Here is a 22,021-nt window from a genome sequence, read left to right as displayed (position 1 = left end):
CCATCATTTTGTGAGCCATTTTCTTAATATTAGCATTTATTCAATCATTCTTGTTCAAAGAAAACACCACTTTCATCTGTATTTTATATTTTACACTATATGGTCAGGTATTGTACCTGTTCAGTGTTCCTCTCATTCACAAAACTATCATTCACAAAATCCATATATATATATATATTTCGACTCCATATATATTTTGATTGGTTCTTTCCTTGAGCTGTCATCTGATTGCCTTTTCTTAACACGTTTGACATGTTGTTTATTAATTCTGTAAGAGCTTAATCAGAGTTCGTCTCTCAGGCTGCTCTCAGAGATGGCCGTTGGGCTCTTATCACCACGACTGCGGTCTCCACGGATGTGATGGCGGTCCCAGTCAGTGGCCACAGTCTCATCGTCCCAGATGGTGGAGGTCTCGGTGTCGCTGAAATACCCTGGTTCCCCAGTGTAGTGTGAGGGAAAGAGCAGCAGGGGTTGTACAGAGAAAGCCTTCAAGTTTCTCTGTTTAAAATGAGACATGTATTCCTCCCTACAGAAAGAATACTAGAGTTATTAAGAGTCCGGTAACGGTTTAGTTTAGGGACCAGTTCTCACAGTTAACTAGTTGCTTATTAGCATGCATATTACTAGAATATTGACTGTTTATTAGTACTTATAAAGCACATATTAATTATTCCCCATTACCATATTTTAGATCCCTTAATATAACATAACATACCTAAACTTAACTAACTATCAATAAGCAGCAAATTAGGTGTTTATTGAGGGCAAAAGTTGTAGTAGTTAATAGTGAGAATTGGACCCAAACTAAAGTGTGACCACAATTCCCTTTTTAAAAGCCATTATTGTAAGTTCAGTTCTTCATAAATAAAATATATGTCAGTGATAATGCATCAAGTGTTTTAATCAGAGTCTTCTGAGAAGACATGATCACTTTATATGATGAACAAATTTTATTTGGTCTTCATAAACATTGATGAATGCACATATGTACACTACTAGTTACATACATTAAAAAAAGTTTAGAATAAATTACATTTTAAACTATATTAAAATAGAAGTTATTTTAAATTGTAAAAATATTTCACATTATTACAGTTTTTACTGTATTTTTGATCAAATAAATGCAGCCTTGGTGAGCGCAATAGACTTCTTTCGAAAACATTAAAATAATGTTTGAGTGGTGTACATAGAGCACAATAAATGAGGTTTATTCTCACACATAAAGCAAGAACGGTTTAGCTTCTGTTTTCCATATTTGGTGTGCTTCATGTATGTTTATTGATCAATGTTTATATGTGAACAAACGCCTGAGTTAAATGTGTTGATCGTATGAAGCAACTGTCTCTTCAGAATATTTGGATTAAACCATTCAAATTAGATTCATTTTACAATCTCCTTTTGAAGCATTAAAGTTTTGCTGGCATACATGGACTTTATTGGAGGGATGGAAATCTCTCAGGATTTATTACAAATATTTTTATCTGTGTTTAAAAAATGAGCAAAAGTCTTATGAGTTTGGAACGACATGACAGTGAGAAATTTATAACAGATTTTTTTCTTTCATTTTTGTCCCTCTTTCATTTAGCAAAAATGCTAATTCCCAACATCTGCCGACACTTACTTGGGGTGCTTGTTAAACATAGCTGGCAGAAACTCGTCCACGGGCAGCATCTTGCTGAGCGGCTGAGCCTCCAGAAGCGTCTTTGCCCCCTGCAGTGAAAGGGCATAGCCAAGTGTCCAATAAGAGTAATCTGGGATTACCAGGTTCTTCACTCCCTCCACCCAGTGCTCTGGATGGTTAATTTGCAATCGTTTACGGCCTACATAACTTGAGATGAGAAGAGACAGAAGAGAGAATGGGTACACATGCAAAGACCAGCAACCACTTTGTGGACGCTATAAAGCAGAGGTGCCCAAACTCGGTCCTGGAGGGCCGGTGTCCTGCAGAGTTTAGCTCCAACCCTAATCAAACACACCTGAAGCAGCTAATCAAGCTCTTACTAAGCATGCTAGAAACTTCCCGGCAGGTGTGTTGAGACAAGTTGGAGCTAAACTCTGCAGGACAACGGCCCTCCAGGACCGAGTTTGGGCACCCCTGCTATAAAGACTCAAAGCAGGAGAGAGGACTGTAAAGTTCTCTTGACCATAATAAAGTGATCATAATAAAACCACAACTCACATTAAGTCCCACAGGAGGCCTGATTGTTTCACATCCTCCAAGATGGTGTTGAGGCGGCTCTTGAAGCTGGGCTCAAACCTGACATCATCCTCCAGTACAAGCACCTGCTGTTGCTGGAGCTCCACCACCTGAGGGCAACACAAAAAAAAGGCAAGGGCATAAAATGACTCCTATAGTGTTTACAGCATTGAATATCATACTCTTTCAAATAAAGATTCCAAAAAGGGGGTTTTGCAGCAATCCCATAGAAGAACCATTTTTGGTTCCCCAAAGAACCTTTTAGTGAACAGTTCTTAAATATCCATTTTTTTTAGTGTGACGAACATTTTAATCTAAAGAAGCTTTTGTGCAATGGAAAGTTTCCATGGATGATAAGGTTCTTCAAGGTACCATAAAGAACCTTTATTTTTAAGAATGCTGTTTGCATTTAATACCATCATAGTACACAAGAGTTTGTTAATGTAGCAACTGATTGTGGAGCACGTTTTGCTGTGTACCTTTTTCCAAATGTTGTAATGACTAAGGAAGCAACCAATTTCACCCTTAGTTAGCACACGATCAGCGTAAGGATCTTTATAACCAGGGAGCATCTCAATTCCTAAAGCTCTTAGCTGAGTTGAATTCAGGACTCTAGGAGAGAGGAGAAACAAGGAGTCATATTTGATTGTGGTGTAATAGCGAAATATAGTTTGCATAGAGAAGGAGTGATGAAGGACAATAGGTTGAACTCTGACACTGTGTAACTGGAGTGAAAGTGTGGGTTATAATATCATACTTGCCATCCACCGCGTCGGTGAGGGTGACGTCTATGCCCAGCACCTCCAACGAGCGCAGCATACGATCTCTGCGATCTTCCCGATGCTTTAGATTAATCAAATAGACCTTAAAAAAGGGGAAGATAAGAACATTGCATTGACACAGACTTAAGATGAAACTTTTTGCAAAATTCTACATTTAGTTGTCAGTATATCTATACCTGATTGAATGCCATGGTGTCTTTAGGTTTGGAAGCAATGTGCAGATAACGTGAAGTTTCCAATTTGAAGTCAACTGAGAAAGATAAACTTCAGATTATTTGTCTTTTAACCACAAGGAAATATTTTCTGGTAGAAAAGTCATAGTACTTAAAGGAATTAATGATTGGTGTTAGTGAATTATTTAAGGGGGGGGGGGGGGTACAATGCTGTTTCATGCATTCAGAGTTGTTTACACTGTTAAAGAGTTGGATTCTCATGCTAAACATGGCCAAAGTAAAAAAAAAAAAGAAAAAAAAAAGATTGGGACGTATAACAGAGTTTTTCTGTGCCAAATACACACTTCCGGGTTTCTTACAAGTTTCGGAAAATTTTTTTCGATCATGGCTCTTCATGACGTAATGAAGGGTAGAACTCCTTATATGGGCGTTTCTCCTGGAAGAGCGCGCCCGCCCGCGTGCACAACGACTGGAGCAAGAGCGCGCCCATGAACGCGCTTCATTCAGCAGCGCTGCACAGGACTCGCTCGGGAAGAAGTGTGTTTTTGGTTGTAAGGGAAAGATAACCTTGTTCAGCTTCCCGAAGAATCCAGCGTTACGTAAACCGCGGATGCAGTTTGTTTTCCGAACGTTTTATAAACAAGGCCCAGTTCGATGCTGGATTTGCACGTCCTTTGATGCTGAAAGATGGAGCGGTCCCAGCTCTAAAAGATCCCGGTCATGATTCAGAACTGCAGATGGTAAGTGAAACTGCATCAAATGTCTGTGTTTTGTTGGCAATCAGCGCTCAAGTGCTCGTCACTCTTTAGCTCCGCCCATGGCGCGCCACTCCAGGAGCTTGGCTGTTTTCGGAGAGAATCGTAAAGCTGTATCTTTCTTTTATAAATATGGTCAAACTAAAGCCTTTTTGGAAATATATGAAGGATGCAGTACTACTCTATAGCTACTCAAGATTTATATGAGATTGGGTGAAATTGTGTGTGTTAGGTCCCCTTTAATGACAGTTATTGTCATTATATATGTCATTACATATTGTCATGATTAGAAATGTATTGGGTAATATATTCTGAATGATAATTCAAAAATGTAAGAATTTTAATTGAATTAATTTCTCCACATGGTTAGTCAATTATTTTTGTACCAACTTCCCATTTGCTAATGGTCCACTATCGTGGTTTTTATCGGCCACATCCTTCACTGACAGCCTCATGGGGGAATGTATTAAACTGTGATTGAACCATAAAACAACCCATGCTAAATGTGCCACAAACTGTTAGGATCAGGTTGGAACAATTTTGTAAAAAAGAAACTTAAGTAAACAGAGCTGTAGGTGCTACACACAGTGGGAAAAGCACAACATTTGTTCATTTTACTGTTCATCAGGTGTTTAGGTAAATAAATTATCTTTTGGATTGGGGATGACTTTTTGAGCTCTGAAAGTTACACTGTGTTTTCATAGTACAATGAACTCTTTTAACATGCAAATTTCAAAAAAAAAAAATTCAAGAAATTTAAAGTCAAGCTAATCTAATGTGAGGCTCAGAAAGAACAGAGAGAATATGTGAGAGATGTCACAAAGGAGTGAAAATTCTCTCTTTCCTGTGAAACTATACAGAAGGGCATACAGTGAAGTGTTTGTGTTAGCTAGGTAGAGACGCAGAGATAGAACAGGAAGTGGTGAATAGATGGCCCACACCTCTGCTTCACAGTTTATTCACTTACAGATATAGTACTAGTACTGTATTTAACGTCACCTCAACACTTATTTACTACACATCACCAGAAAGTCCCTCAGCTTTGTGGCCTGTAAAAACCCTTGTCGGTTCTTCAGATTGTTTTGTGATTATGCAGATTTAGTGATACACACTCAGTGCTTCTGTGAAAGTGTGGCTGAAGCTCTCCACCTCCTCCTCCAGAGTCTGCTTTGTATTCAAAGGCACTGGCAGGTACCCATAATGCTCTTGGTTGCATATGAACATCTGCACACCTGTAAAGAGTTGAAATAGAACTAAAAAATTCAAGCAAATATAAAACATATCATCGTGACCTATAGGTTCCTCTTAAATAGGCTACTTAGATACATTATAGATGTAAGATGTAATTGTTACCTGCTTGTCTTGCAGAAAATGCAAAAGCCATGATATCATCCAAGGCCCAAAGATAGTAATGGTGCACAGGGTAAAAGGCCAGGGCTGCGCTAGCACTGCGCCGCAGGTCTATCAGCATTGTGGAGTGAATCATGGGAACCGGGTGGCAACCAGTACGCTTCCAGTTACGAATGGGAACATAATGTGGTGTTCGCTTATAATACCCCTGCAGAAAAGTAAGAGATTTTCAAGATTCACAAGAGATTTAGAGCATGAAAAAAATGCTCATCATGCAGACAAGAGGAGAAACACCAAATAAAAAATTAAAATAAAAAAACCCTTTTCAGAATTAATTCTGAAACATTGGATTATGAGTGACTGTATTATAAGTGAGTCATTGAATCATTCAGTCAAACGATTCATTCAAAAACACTAATTTAATCAGGAACGAAACATTCATGTGTGTTGCTTAGATGGTTGAATAATTGATTGTGACAACATTGTGTTGAAAATGTAAGTTACTCAATATTAACTTATTGAACTATTTTATAAAAACAAATGTGTTCTGCTTGTTCGGACACTTACTGTTGTGATGTACAGGTACGCACAATTTTTTTGTGCTTTACTGAAGACGAAGTGGATTAAATGTAATATTTGTTACATAAACAGATGTGTAAAATTTACATCAACCTAAAAAAAAAAAAGCACTTCATTATTGTTGGCCAGTGCAACAGTGCCCATCACTTATTCATCAGTTTTGGTTCTGGAAGGATTTTTCCCATTGTGATTTTAGGTAGTCTTCATGAAAGAGCTATAAGCCATGAACCAAACCAACAACCTAGATGAATCACAACTTAACAAACTTAGATTTTAAGCAAAGCAGTTTTTGTAAATCAGACCAAGATAGCTTACAAGATTGTGTATCCAACTGCTTTAAACTCTACAATCCCATGAAGCATTGCAAATTACATTATTGAAATAGAAGTGATGGATAAATATAAAACTACTGATTTAAATGTGTTGATTATGTTGTTTTTGCAAAATATGCATGGACAATCATTTAGGTATTTTAAACATTTAAGTAGGCTATTTTGTCATTCTCAATGCTTGATGATTTCTTTTGGTGTGGTTGGCTTGCTTTTTATTCTCTAATTGGTAGAGTGGTATTTATTTGCAGAATCAATGGTAATGTAGTTTTCTTCATATCATATGAATTCCACCAAACCTGAACGTTCAAAAGGAGCAAAATGCAATGTGTCTTCACATTAACTTGCAATCCTTTTCACACTCTCCAGTCCCAAAATTTACCCGACTTGCAATAATCATGAACACCAACCCCTAAACCTACCCCAGTGGGTTACAGTATAGGGTAATTTTTTTTTTTTAATCTGCCATCACTGACTACGTTTACATGGACATCAGTAATCTAATTATTTACCTTATTCTAAATAAGCCAATATTGTGATTATGGTGTTTACATGAGTTGCTTTTAGAATATTCCTTTCATGCTCTTGTTTTACATGTTGTTTGAAAATAGCATACTGGTGGGTGTACAAATGACCGTGGGACCTCAGTGTTCATCACACTTGTCTCCTGCAGTTGTATGTCAATGAATATAATTGTAACAAGAACTGTCCTGTACCTGTGAGGTCATTCCACACCAAAAGTTTGAATAGAGTGTTCTTGACTCTAGCATTGGGGCAACCAGCGTCCGGTTCTCAGCAATCAGTTGATTCAGTACTCGTGTGTTTGTCAGCAGGTTATCACTGTCTGCAAACTAGAGGACAAATCATTTAAACAATCACATATAAAAAACAAAGAAATATCAAAATACACTATATTGCCAAATGCATTGGGACACCCCCTTCTTTAGAACAGAAAAAGGCACTTCCAAAACTGTGGCAACTAAGATGGAAACATAATTCATGTATTTAAAAACTGTGTTTCCATCTCTATTGCAACAGTTTTTGAAGTGTCTAAAATGACTGTACCCATATGTACAAGTCATTGGTGTTTGGTGATGAGTTTTTGGCTCAAGGTCTGCATTTAAAGGGGTCACCGGATGCCCATTTTCCACAAGTTGATATGATTCTTTAGGGTCTTAATGAAAAGTCTGTAACATAGTTTGGTTAAAATTTCTCAATGGTAGTGTAAAAAACACCTTTTTTACCCTGTCAAAAACAGCTCTTTTCAGAGCAAGCCGTTTTTGTAGCATTTTCCTTTATATGTTAATGAGCTCTGCTGACCCCGCCCCTCTCTTCCGAGCCGCTCTATGAGGGAGTGCTTAGTTTAGCCGCATTCATTGTGAAACTTGCTAATTAGCACATTATTAGGAAAGGCGATTTGCAACGATTCATTACAAAACATTATACTCACTTCTTCTGTAGATGAGGCTGGATCATGAATGATTTGCGCGAACATAGATGCATTTAGGTAGATCGGGGGCGCATTCCCTTCAGAAACAAACAAAATCCACTGCGTCTTCAGCGGCTCATATGTCGGGAATAAATGATGACTGCTATGTTCATTTTTACATCCAACAACAGAACACCTCAATCGCTTAGGAGTCATTCTTGTCTACATCTGCTCCGGCGGTGAAACAATGGTAGATCGGGGGCGCATTTCCTTCAGAATCAAACGAAATCCACTGCAGTTCAGTGGCTCAGATATCGGGAGTAAATGAGGACTGCGGTGTTCATTTTTACATCCAACAACAGAACACCTCAATCGCTTAGGAGTCATTCTTGTCTACATCTGCTCCGGCGGTGAAACAATGGCGGACTGATGACAGCTCACTCAGGGCGGGTCTAAGGTAAGACACCAGTCCAGTCTGTGCTGAAACGCTACTGTCAATCAAACTATCGTGGGAGGGCCTGGGTCTGTGTGATGTCACACAGACAGGCATCTGAGATCGGCTCGATTTGCAAAAGGGGAAAACATTTAACTAGATAAAAAAAAAAAAAACACTGGGGGGATTTTTATCATTATAGGGTGGTTTGGGACACAAACTACCAACACACATTTCAGTTCAAACAACTTGTAAAAGAGATGACCCCTTTAAAGTCATACCAGAGGTGTTCAGCTGGGTTTCTGCAGACCAGTCAAGTTCGTCCACACTGACTGAATCAATCATTTCTTTTTGAACCTTACCTTATTCACAGAGGCATTGTTATGTTAGAATAGAAAAGGGCCCCGTCCAAACTGTTGCTATAAAATTAGAAGCACACAATTCCCTAGAATATCATTATATCATGGAAATGACTAAAGTAGTCAAACCTGTTCATTAGAAGGGGGTGTCCCAATACTTTTGGCAATTTAGTGTATATATATATAAAAATTACTGTATAAGATTGTAGATGTATTTTTGGTTAACAGTTTGATACATCAGGCTTTTATGGCTCATATAATATAGTACAATATGAGGATCATACCCGAAGAGGAAAAAAAACTAAACAATTTCTTTCAAACTGATCAGTGGTTAAAACAGTATAGTAGACTACTTACATAAAGTGCACATAATATCAGTTGTCGCTATAACTGGCTGCATTTTCATATCATATTTACCTACTATTTTTAAATAATATTGCATGATCCCTTTAACAGTTCTCTGATTTTGATGAGAAAATGGTGTAACGACCACTTAAATCTGTGCCTAGACTAAAATTGATTTGACTGAATGCCATTGGAATATCATATCCAGCATCATATTCGATACGCAAACTTCAGTGGCTTCAAAATTACCAACAGAATAAAACTTTGCTCAAAAACCCTGTTGTACACAATCTACATCCCTTCTGTTGTCTGATTGATAGTTTATACTTTTTTAGTAAATGACCTTTTAGTATACTTGTAAAAATGTCCATATTCCATGGTATTCCAAATCTTCCAAATGTTTGATTTCAACTAAGTGTATATTTTATATTGTTAGTTTAAGATTTTTTTTTAGAAAAATCATATTAAAATGTGAGTATCAGATATGATACATCAGGAAGCTGAGCTAAAATCAGTACAGATGGAGAGGTAGTCTCACCAGGATGTAGTCTGCCCACTGAGCCCTGGCCGCTGCGAGTGCAGCCTGCCTCAGCTTCATCACATGAGTGAACCGAGACTCCGGCCAGTGCTTGGGACCCAGTTCATCCACATAACTACAAATATATTGAACGAGAACGGAAAGCTTTACAGAGACACAAAATGGGTCCTCTTTGGTGAATATATGTCAATTTTATGTTACTTATGGCAGAGAGAATAGTGAGTGATGTAGTGCTTTGAAATTTAGTGTAATGTCATGTATTTTCACCTGTCCTCCTCCTCCACGGTCTGCAGATGTACTGAATGATACAAATGCTCCGCTCCAGACAGCCATGCATGCAGCACTGCAGTGGTGTTGTCAATATTGTGGTCGGTTGCGGCCCTGACATATAAGAAGTCCACTTTAGGACCAGAACTAGCCCATGTTGTATTTTTCTTTTCAACATCATCATCTTGCCATGCAAAACATTTATTCAGTATACACTACTGTTCAAAAGTTTAGGGTCAGTGAGTCATTTTTTCAAAGAAATTAATACTTTTATTCAGAAGGGATGCATTAAAATTGATCATTAGTGACAGTAACGATATTTCTATATTTATAATCTATTTCAAATAAATACTGATCTTTTGGCCTTTCTGTTGATTAAAGAAAGAATCCTGGAAAAAAAGTTAAACAGTGAAAACTGAAAATTCCACTTTTTCATCACAGAAATAAATGACATTTTAAAACATATTAAAATAGAAAATAGAGACTTCTAAAAATCTTATAGACGCTATAATAAACTATATCAACTTTTGAATGGTAGTCAGTGCACAAAATTGTTATTCAAGTCAGACCTTAAGCAGCTTGCAATCATAATAGTTTGTTTCATTACTCCTATAAATAGATTGAAATGAAGATGGCAAGTGATAAACGTAAAATAAGTCCACTACTTTAGTAGATTATTATTTTTTATTTATAATTCTTTTTTCAGACTGGCTTCCAGGAACCCTCAGTACACAAAATGCAAAAAAAAAATAAATGATTGAATTAATAAATTATATTAAGTAACTTTAAAAAAAATAATAATAATAGTTTTATTGAACTATATAATTACAAATAAAGAAACTACAGATTTATTATAAAATGTATTAGATTTTATAGAAATAAATTATATAAGAAAATATACGTGGTCACATTTTTGCCATTTATTGGAGTGGCAACCCCCTGCACTTTCTTCTCCATTTCTCCTTTTACCCTTTCCCACATTCTTTCACTTCACTGTCATATTTACTTTTCAAGCTTTCCAAGATATTTCAGGCTAAGATGTCATTTAAAGCCCAGAGCTCACTTCAATGTGCGGTCAAATACAAAACCACACATGTATATCTTAGACTGTGTGATAACTTTCAGCAAAAACACATTACAATCCCATAGTTATTAATAAACCAGTAATCATGCACCTCCAAATATGGGTTGATATAAAAATGCATTCATCAAAATTGAAAGCAATATCAAATGATATATGTAATATTCTGTTAAGCTTTACAAGAATGAGGGCTGATATTGATGCAAGTCTTCATGAAATGTTATATGTCTGTTCCTACCTTCAGCTGATAGCCTATATCTTCCTATTAAAAAGCAATTATTTTGAAATTAACGTTCAAGAATTTGAAAGTAGATATTCCACCAAAATCGGTTACCAGATAGAGATGCGGTCCTTGGGATAATCCAGTCTCTCAATACATCCCAGAAAATAAGGAAGACTGTGCTCACAGTTACGGGCCAAAACCGCAATAACTACTTTGGGCTTGAGTAGAGATGTCTCGTGCAGAACAGGCTCCAGGTCAATGAGTGTATGAATAAAGCCAATCCATGTCTCTAACAGTAACAGTCCCAACAGAAGCTTCCCAGATGCTCTCAGGTCCGTCATAGTGTCTGAATGTGCAGAAGCACGCCGTACTATAGGATACCGGTGAGAGAGGTGAAGACTCACTGACTGCGGAGGTTTGAGTTTGCTTAGCCTACATTATACGCAATGCAAGTACACTCATTTGAATGGAAGGATAAGCATAAGCATGTATAAGCAAAGCAATGGCTAAATAAAGGCACACAGCTAAAATAAAACATTTATTAGTGCAATTCATTGTACAGAATGATAAAAAAAATCAATTTTTGATGCATTTTCAAATCCACATTGACTAGTCTTCACTGATCGCAAGGTATTTAATGAAAATGCAATTGAAAGGTCTTAAGTGTAAGTGTCAATGCATTTAAGAAAAACAAAAGAGATTGAAATCACCATTTTTGCAACCATTTTGCTGCACATTTGGCTCAGAATGAAATTCACACTGCATTTTGCTACAATTATCACACAGTATCATGACATAAAATGGCATTTAAATGATAATTGTGCTACAGTTTTTGCTTGGACATGTTAAGCATATCTAATCAATTTGGGTAATACAATTTCATTTAAATTTTGCAACTTATAAAGCGTTAAAATATGTTTTTAATTTACATATTAAAACTAGTGTAGAAAATGGCAAATGCAAATTATATAATTGAATTAAAAAAAAATGATTTTGCACTAAATGTTGCACATATGGTATGGGGAAAATGAGAAATACAATTGCCATTTTACATATTGCATTGTCATTTTGCATATTACATATCAAAATTAATTTTGCTACCCATATTCCATAGTATAGTACCTTTTACACTTGTTTCGTCAAATGTTTTGTGTTATATATGAAGAGTTTATTTGCAAAAACAGATAACTCCGTTTTTAACCATTTTCAAAAATCATGTTTTTTTCATTGTGCATTCCAATCAAACTGCAGTTGGGTTATTTTGATTAAGTAAAAATAACAACAACAACAAAAATACAGCTAATTAACACAATAAAAACATGATAGCAAAATTTTAAATTTAGAGTTATCTATGTTTTTTGTGCAAATAAACTCTTCATATATTTTTATATTTTATATAGTTTCATGTCTAACATAGTTTCATAGTTCTATTGTCTAAATGTTAAAATAATAATATTAAAACTAGTGTAGAAAATGGCAAATGCAAATTATATAATTGAATTTAAAAAAAAAATGATTTTGCACTAAATGTTGCACATATGGTAGGGGGAAAATGAGAAATACAATTGCCATTTTACATATTGCATTGTCATTTTGCATATTACATATCAAAATTAATTTTGCTACCCATATTCCATAGTATAGTACCTTTTACACTTGTTTCGTCAAATGTTTTGTGTTATATATGAAGAGTTTATTTGCAAAAACAGATAACTCCGTTTTTAACCATTTTCAAAAATCATGTTTTTTTCATTGTGCATTCCAATCAAACTGCAGTTGGGTTATTTTGATTAAGTAAAAATAACAACAACAACAAAAATACAGCTAATTAACACAATAAAAACATGATAGCAAAATTTTAAATTTAGAGTTATCTATGTTTTTTGTGCAAATAAACTCTTCATATATTTTTATATTTTATATAGTTTCATGTCTAACATAGTTTCATAGTTCTATTGTCTAAATGTTAAAATAATAATAATAATAAAAACACTTTCAATAAAGAGCAGGTTCCCAAATGGACAACTTGCCCCCATAGAATATGGCTCAATGTGTATTGAAAAAGTTGCATTTATGAAGACTGACCAGCAGATGGAGAAAGTGATGTGTCTTTAAAATTATGCTTCTGCTCCAATATCAGACTAATATTATGCATTCGAAACAACATGAGGGTGAGTAAATGATACCAGAATTTTCATTTTTGGCTAAACTATGCATTTAACAAAATATTACAAGCACAAATGTTAAGATAATTTGCTGAAAGCTAGAATCTACACACTGTTGGCAGTGGCTTATTATTGTATATTGCTTACATTATTTAGGTTTCCACAGTGTTATTGCACAGTAATGCTAGACTGACATTAGGCTTTTACAGTGAATGTAATTAAATAGCCAAAATATTGTGCATTTTGTTAGTACTAAAGTGATCACAAATGCTTTGCAATGGTTTCTATCCACCCTTCCACTCATCCATCCATCTACAACATGAATCATCACAATTATTAAAAAAAAAGTCCAGTGGCAGGTGTTTTAAAAACCCACAAGTTTGAGATGTTTTTATTTCTTATTTCTCTGTAAACAATGCATTGCACAAGCCATTCTAGATTTCCTAACCCAGGACTGAAGAACAATACTGTCTAAAAGTGCTTTGTAAACTTTCCTTTATGATCTTTTCTTCGTCTTACGTATTTTGCCCGTAATTTGCATCAGCGCTTGACCCAGGAATGTGGCAGAGGCTTTTACAGTGAATGTAATTAAATAGCCAAAATATTGTGCATTTTGTTAGTACTAAAGTGATCACAAATGCTTTGCAATGGTTTCTATCCACCCTTCCACTCACTCATCCATCCATCTACAACATGAATCATCACAATTATTTAAAAAAAAGTCCAGTGGCAGGTGTTTTAAAAACCCACAAGTTTGAGATGTTTTTATTTCTTATTTCTCTGTAAACAATGCATTGCACAAGCCATTCTAGATTTCCTAACCCAGGACTGAAGAACAATACTGTCTAAAAGTGCTTTGTAAACTTTCCTTTATGATCTTTTCTTCGTCTTACGTATTTTGCCCGTAATTTGCATCAGCGCTTGACCCAGGAATGTGGCAGAATGCGGATCGTGGCTTTGCTATCACGGGTCATGAGGCGTGTAACCTGATCCAGGGTCAGTCCAGCTACGATTTCCCCATTGACTTCTAGAATCTCATCTCCAACGCCTAGGAGTCCAGTGTAGATGTTCTCCGTGGCACTGTCTCCGACCCGTTCCACGTATATACCTATAAAACCAGCATAACTGATTTTCATAAAATACCTCTAAATGATTTGAAACATCTCAAATAGTTTTTTTTTTTTCAGTGTCATGGAGGCAAATGTGGAGGAAGTAGAAGTCTAACCTGAGCCAGGTCTTCCTTTGCCCCTGGAGATGACGAAGCCAAAGGGTCTATTGTTGGCAGGTCTGGAAAGTTCTATCAGTAAAGTCCCGTCAGGAAAGGCCTGCACCAGCCGCCCTAGTGGACCTGCTCCTCGAGAATCCTCTAGTGACTCCTCTATGTTCTCTATCTTCTGAAGCTCCCTGAAACACAGGTATCAACAGCTCAATCATAAAATCGACACATATTCAATATGGTTTTACAGCAGAATCAAGAGATCACTAGCTGAGGCAAAAAATATGTCTTTATTGCTAAAAATGTATAGAGATATTAGCACGCACACAATATTACAGACCTTGGTGCCAAACTCAGTGGCAGTGGAAACTCTCCTAAAATAGTGGAACGTTCAAACTTCCTCTTTGGGGACTGTAGACTCTGGACAGAAGATGCTTTACGTAACTGAGCCAAAGGAGACTCCTGATGGCAGAGAGCAACATCACAGCTTTGAACTTTTACTTTTATTACAGAGTGAATCTCACAAAAACATGTCATATTTCACCTCAAAACGCTACCGTTTTTACAGATTTTTTTATGTTTTCGGAAAAAGTCTCTTATGCTCACCAAGGCTGCATTTATTTGATCAGTAGTAAAAACTGTAATATTGCGAAATATTATTACAATTTTAAATAACGGTTTTCTATTTTAAAGGGGTGGTTCACTGGTTTTTTCTAGGCTTAATTGTGTTTATGGGGTGCAGTCTAACATGTGTTAGTGCTTAGTTTAAAAAAAACGCATTATTTTTCACATAATTTACCTTTATTCCACACCGCTCTGTCCCTTCTCTGAGAAACGGGCTGATCTTTTCCTGTTTTTAAGAAGCCCATCCCTCAGAAATAGGCGATGGGCTCTGATTGGTTAGCTAGCCCAGTCTGTTGTGATTGGCTAAACCGCCTCTAGTGCGTGTCTTAACGTCCCGCCCCTCACCTCAGCAGCATGTGCTCGGGTTGTATTGTAAACAACGGCGTCGATATTATTGAAGAGGATCATCCAGAACCTGTGCAAGCACGGCTTTTAATGGTAGGCCTATGTTTTTTGTTTGTTGTTGTCTCATTCTTCTAGATACGTAAATGTGTAAATGCTACTGCTTATGTTAGCTTTTACTATACGGTTTTATCCTGATTAAAGCTTTAATACAGTACGGCAACTGCACGCACGTCCATGTATAACAAAATTAAAAGCACCTCTAGATTTATACGTGCACCTCTAGTTTTCTCTTCTCTAAAGCAGCGCAGCATGGCCTCGCCCCCTTTGCTGCCTTTTCCCGAGGGCGGGGTTTATCTGGGTTTGTGATGTCATGAACCCGGGAAGACCCTCGTTGTAGTCTCTACCAGACGTTTTTGTAGGCATTAAACCGCCAGAATTTTAAAAGACCATATCTCCGTTTGCATTGAACTTTCAGCTTCATAACTTTGCAGGTATTGTTTATGCTCAAACAGCAACATTACACACTAACTAACGCTAAAAAAGTGAAATCGCAATCAACCACCCCTTTAATCTATTTTAAAATGCAATTTATTCCTGTGATGGCAAAGCTGAATTTTAAGCATTCTCATTTTCGCACTTTATTGTTTCAATCACATCAGCATATAACAAATACTAGCATTGTGCATAAATATTTTGCAATATAAATAATAGGCTATGTCATTGTTTCTTTTCATAATAAGAATCAAGGGGTAATTGTCATGAAAGTAATACCAATAAAATGCAAGTAGACTATTTTACAGTCCACATGTACATACTATGTGCTTATAATACCAATTACAATAACTAATAAATAGGTACTAACCCTGAACCTACCCCTAAACCTATCCTTAACCCTTGTAGTTACCTTATACTACCTGTATTTTCTTGGGTAAGTACATTGTAAGTACACGTACTGTAACACCAACCAAAATGCATATTTATTGTGATTTTAGGGTAAAATATGACCCAGGCTGGTTTTGTTATATTCACTCTATTGGTATTAAGGCCAATTCACACTGCACCAACATACACCGACTATCACCAGATTACCGTTAGGTCACTTCTCAGACATTACACGACCTGACAAACAGTGACTGAACATGCTCAGTCGGCCAAAACAATCGGCAACCAACAGCAAGAGACACTTGACAACACACTAATCCGACAAAATCTGATGAACGTCTCTGTTACTGTGGGTTAGCATCTGTCTGTGTGAATTAGCCTTCAGTATTCTATTTTCTATAACCTAATTTCCTCAGCAAGTTAATTCAGTAAACATGCATCTTATGTAAATTTGCCTCTTTAAATAGAAAGCAGTTGCTTCCAGTTTGTTCTGTTCGGTCCACAAGACTGATATGTTGTAAGTCTGCAGATGTATTGTGGTCAGCAGATGAACTACATGATATGTTTTGCAATTTCATTAAACAAAGCCAGAGATACAGTCCAAATGATCTCTTATGATATTGCAAGGGTGGGTGCTACTGTTGGTGGACTCTTTAACTCTGTCTTTAACAAAGAAGAGAACTCACTGTGTGGAGAGACTGGAGAGAGGGGGTCCTCTTCAGAGGGATTAGGCCTTTGTGTGTAGGACTTGGGGAGGCAGAACTGTAGCGGGCAGTGGGGGAACACAGGTGCTCCATGCTGTTGGACCGGCTTCCCTTCACCAGCTTACCCATACTGTTCAGTCCCATGGCTGAGAAAAAGCGACGGAGGGATAGCTTAGGACGCCCTTCTCGCTCCCCTGCTCTCCTACACATTAGAGAAAGAAGGAGTCCATAATGGAAGCTGTAAATGACTACAAGATGTTTATCTTATACTTAAACTTAAGTAAATTCTAAAAATTTAGTTTTTTTTTTTTTTACCCAAACACTGGGTTCAGCCTCTTTATTGGGTTATTTACACACTGTTGGTAATTTTTGGCTAACCAGGTTCTGGGTTAGTGGCAGGGTTAGTTTAATTTATAGTAGAAACAATGCACCTTTTAACACATCTACCTAACTGCTGGTTTATCTGTGTCAAACTGGATTGTCATAGGCTAAACCACATGTGCAGGTTACTTTATTTCCTGAACAAGTGCAGACCCGAGTTTGAGTTGCTTTCACATTCACACAAATCATGCCACAATTTCATTGCAATCGAATGCATACCACCTCCTACATGTGGTCTCAGGTTCAGCACTTCGGCGCACTCGCAGGGAACACATGTCAGCTTTCACATGTCAGCTTTCACATTAATTTTTCAAACTAAACTCATGCCTGTTTGGGTTGTTGGCTTTGCACAAATGCAAATGTATTCACAGGGCGTGCAACACAAAGCAATACTACTACTATTGATGTTTTACCTTGCATCAGGGGAGGGATGTGACTACAGATGCGTCATAATAAAAAAAAAACTGCAGTTGCACCCTTGCAGTGTAGACAGCAGATATTCCATTGATTATAATGGAAGCAATTTAGTATGATTGCATTGCGGATGTGGTCATGTCATAGATTACCAGTTTAGTTAATTTTAACCTCCTCTACAGTCAAAAATCTGGGTGTTATATGACTGCAGGAAAGTGGATCTCAAGGGACAGAGTTGAGAACCTCTGGTCTCAGGTTCAGCACTTCGGCGCTCTCGCAGGGAACACATGTCAGCTTTCACATTAATTTTTCAAACTAAACTCATGCCTGTTTGGGTTGTTGGCTTTGCACAAATGCAAATGTATTCACAGGGCGTGCAATACAAAGCAATACTACTACTATTGATGTTTTACCTTGCATCAGGGGAGGGATGTGACTACAGATGCGTCATAATAAAAAAAAAACTGCAGTTGCACCCTTGCAGTGTAGACAGCAGATATTCCATTGATTATAATGGAAGCAATTTAGTATGATTGCATTGCGGATGTGGTCATGTCATAGATTACCAGTTTAGTTAATTTTAACCTCCTCTACAGTCAAAAATCTGGGTGTTATATGACTGCAGGAAAGTGGATCTCAAGGGACAGAGTTGAGAACCTCTGTCTTAAGATATAGCTTACCTAGACACAACTAAACTGTCATCCCAGTGTATTTCAGCCTTTCGGTGCTCTGCTCTCAGAAGTTCTGCCCTCAGGTCTTCTGCTTTGGATGTACCCATAGCTTTTAAAACCGGGCGGCAATCTGAGGGAACAGGTGCTGTGCAAGTGCTTCTGGGTTCTCTGCAGACACCCTCACCTGCCAAATGACCTGATGCACAACAAAAGAATGAGCAAACATTGTTGGAGTCTGAATCGATAAACCAGTTCTAAATCAGGTTGTTTAAACCTGTTGTTCATGTAGATACAGAGTCTCCCTATAGCTAACTTAGGGTGTACTCACACTAGTCACGGTTGCCTTGAACCGAGCCCGAGCACGATTGTTCCTCCTCCTCACTCCCCCACTGGCCTGCACTCATATTGCACTTTAATGTTCCGGGCCAGAGCACGCTTACGTCATTCACGATGCAACTTTTTGTTTTGAAAAAAAAAAAAATGGGAAGCACTTTTGCTAATAGACTGCCTAATAGATTTATAATTTATGCCATGCAGCGATTTTCACTTGATTGCGCTGCACGTATCAGATGATTATTACGCAGACATCTGACGTTGACGGAGGAATTTGCAGCGGTTCATCAATAAGATGAGAACCAGACCCATTATAATCCTAAATATACTTAATTTAATTCAATTAATTGATAAGTGTACTGTAGTAGTACTAATAGAAGATGTATGCGGTCGTCATGATGACAGTAGCGCACACAAAATAGTAGCTGTTCCGTGCTCCGGCGTGGTTAGCGGTCAGACTACATCCGTACCGCGCCTGAGCCCAACTGAACCATGCTCTGGCCCACCTCTTCCAAGCGAGCGAGGGACGGCCAAACGAACCGCGCCCGGGCACAGTACAGAGCGTTCACACTAGTCAAACGAACCAGGCTTTGAGGGTCAAACGCGCTCGGGCACGGTTCAGATCGCCTAGTGTGAGTACACCCTTAGAGCATCAAGAGAAGAACATCAAGGTTTCAGCAGAAAAACTGTCATTAGGTGTGACATCCTGACCAAGATATTTTGAGTCAGCTAGTGGGATGCCACATTTTATCATTTAACCAGGTAAACTTACCTGTGACTAGGTCACCTGCAGAGTCCCATATTGCTATAGCCTGGAGGTCTGTGGTCAGCATAGACGAGGAATACCTGAGAGAGGATAGTTTGTTGCAAGAAGTCAGTCCTGAGGTGATTGGATGAACCTGAGGGGAGGCACTGAGAGTGACACTGAGGTGCTCTTCAGGCAGTATGTTTTCGTGGTGAGAGCTCCCATCCTGCTTGTGGTCAAGGTGAATTAGGCGGTATTGAACTGAGGGCATTAGCTTGACCACCCGTTGCCCTGTCAGCCGACTCTTGGAACTTGATTTCAGAGCCGATTTGATTGGGAGATGGGGGGGAGAGTCCTTGACATTGCTAGAGAGATCCTTATTCTCAAGGTCAGATGAGGTTTCTGTAGTACCTTGTTCAGGCGTCTTCAATTTAGAGCGAGTAGTTTTATCCTCCAGACTTGACCTGGTTTTGGAGTTCCTTCTCTGAGTCCATAGATCCTGACTTCGAGCATACGGACCATTACCGCTTTCAACTCTGCTTTCTCCTTTCCTGCTCCTTCTTCGAAGCTTCCCAAAAGTTGACGTGTTCTCGCCTGCACCTCCTACACCTCCCCGCCCTACACTTTCTGCCAGGCTGACACCTCCAGTGAAAGTTAAACTTTCCATGAAGGTCGGATGGATGGTTCGGCCAGGGGTGACCCATTGAGGGGCAGCCTTCTCCTGAGAATCTACTATACTGTGTGTTAGTTGGGAATGGCAATCTTTGTTCTGTGCAGGTCCCAAGATGCTTCCACAGGCTTCACATGTCCTGAGCATATCGTCCTTTGACACCAAGGCAGCCAGACACTCTCCCTCCTTGGTTAATATTGCAACAGGGATACCAACGTTTACCCAATTTATTGCTGCCCCCCTGCTTTCCTCTGGGATGTTGTACACCGGATCTGCCTTCAGCTGTTGGGTGGAGTGGGATTTCTCAGCCACCACTGGCCCGCGTTCACGCACCCGCTCCAGGTATCGTCGCTCAGCCTCCTTTTCCGACTCATCTTCGAAACGTACTCGCGTGGGCGATTGGCCATTCCGACGTGAGCGCACCCCACGTTCATGGTTCCTGCCCCGGATATCTGGTGACTGAAGAGGTGAAGTAACCTCCTCTTGAGCCGTGACAAGAACAGCACTGTGCAGTGTAGATGACACACTACTCATATGACCCCTTTAAATAAATATGTCTGTGTATCTTTGGATATGGGTCATGACTTTAGAGGGGATTGCTTTGGTTTGTTCACAGTAAAAAAGTTAGTTGTAGATGACTTTTAAAAAGACAACCATGCTGCGAGACAACAACAAGAAGGCAGTAGAAAGTGTTGAGGTGACTTACAGGCCCTCTCTTTGACCAAGGCAGGTGGGGGTTTCACTCTTAGGGTTTTGAGAACGTGCTTTGAATCGAGCTCTTTCCAACAGACGCTTTGCTTGTTCATGACGTGGACTAAGAGTTACTTCAGCAGTGGAGATCAGCGGTCTGTCCAAAGCAGAAAATACATTTTACACTTTCCTGAGTAAGTGTAATGATTATTCAAAATGCTATGAATGATTTTGTCAAATGTTTTCATGTCTCAACAGCCATTTAAAAAAGGCTTACTCCCTATTATTTCCATGAACATTAGACTGTCAGTATGATGAACTTGCACCATACTTCCCACAAATCAGAAATGAACATACAGAATGTCAGAAGCTTAAATCTGTTTTATGTAATCTCTTTCATGGGCATGTTATGTGCAAGCCCTAATCTTTAAATGAAGAGATTTTTGTCTTTCACATGGATTTGTATTCTGACAGGTCTACCACAGCTGAGTGCAAATGAACAACCGTACTCAATAATGTGCTTGATTGAGGACAATGTGTCTTACCTATAGTTAAACACAGGGTCCTTTGTGATGATTGCTGAGTCCCATTCACCTACTTTGTAGGGAGGTAAATCTGTACAAAAACACATACTGTTGTTGAATAATGAACTCAACCCCATTTGGTATGTGTTATATAATTTCAATGAGTCCGCTATGGCCATTCGCTACAAGACCAGACTCAACATCTGATCATTCCTTTTAATTATATTATTATGACATAATATTGACCTAATACATGATATAATATTATATACTGTATGATATCTTACCTTACTTTCACTGATGGTCCATTCGAGTCTGTTACATTTCACAGGTTCAGTTGAATAAATCGCACTGACCCAACATGCAGAATCATTCCTGTCTCTCCTTGCCCAGTAATACTTCAATGGCCAAAACCAACAACAAATGCTAACCGTTGATATGAGGAATTACTCCCATGATGCTCCTCTTCATTCAGCTGTCACCAGCACCGATCACTGTACATCCACTGGTGGTAGGTTCCATCTCTAACCTATGAGCGCTCGCTCAATATTCATGATTGGTCTGTTAATCCCCACAGAAATCAGACGGATTAGGCAAAAATGGAAAATAAATGCGTACTTTAATTCCTTTGATGTCAACTGCAGCATTTCATTGCATAAGTTGGTACAATTCACAGAAATGTTATTTAAAAAGTGCACTCATATGTAAAGGTCACATGTGATAGATCAAGTATTTTGAGAGATGCTAGTGATTGCAATTGTACAAAAAGATAATCTGCTTGGGAAACTTGAACATTTTCCAGTATTGACAAATACAA

General features: G+C 38.2%; 2 protein-coding genes across 2 annotated transcripts; both read right to left on the bottom strand.

Annotated features, from left to right (window-relative positions):
- Positions 1–282: 282 nt before the first annotated feature.
- colgalt2a (collagen beta(1-O)galactosyltransferase 2a) lies at positions 283–11,181 on the bottom strand. Its single transcript, XM_016283741.1, has 12 exons — positions 10,952–11,181; positions 9,537–9,650; positions 9,270–9,384; positions 6,882–7,016; positions 5,261–5,465; positions 5,020–5,139; positions 3,156–3,229; positions 2,955–3,061; positions 2,677–2,809; positions 2,180–2,307; positions 1,622–1,828; positions 283–526 (listed from the first exon to the last, which is right to left on the bottom strand). Exons 1-12 carry the CDS (start codon positions 11,179–11,181, stop codon positions 283–285), a joined length of 1,812 nt encoding a protein of 603 aa, XP_016139227.1.
- A 2,526-nt stretch (positions 11,182–13,707) lies between these two features.
- LOC107593801 (uncharacterized) lies at positions 13,708–21,392 on the bottom strand. Its single transcript, XM_016283676.1, has 8 exons — positions 21,226–21,392; positions 20,697–20,837; positions 19,348–20,531; positions 18,252–18,438; positions 16,759–16,978; positions 14,562–14,683; positions 14,231–14,409; positions 13,708–14,113 (listed from the first exon to the last, which is right to left on the bottom strand). Exons 1-8 carry the CDS (start codon positions 21,381–21,383, stop codon positions 13,920–13,922), a joined length of 2,385 nt encoding a protein of 794 aa, XP_016139162.1. The 5' UTR covers positions 21,384–21,392; the 3' UTR covers positions 13,708–13,919.
- Positions 21,393–22,021: the final 629 nt, after the last annotated feature.

The sequence above is a fragment of the Sinocyclocheilus grahami genome, unplaced genomic scaffold (genome assembly GCF_001515645.1).
Source record: "Sinocyclocheilus grahami isolate Dianchi unplaced genomic scaffold, SAMN03320097.WGS_v1.1 scaffold176.1, whole genome shotgun sequence".
NCBI classification, from domain to species: Eukaryota; Metazoa; Chordata; class Actinopteri; order Cypriniformes; family Cyprinidae; genus Sinocyclocheilus; species Sinocyclocheilus grahami.
The sequence above is the reverse complement of the archived record's forward strand: the minus strand, read 5'-3'. Positions and strand labels throughout refer to the sequence as shown.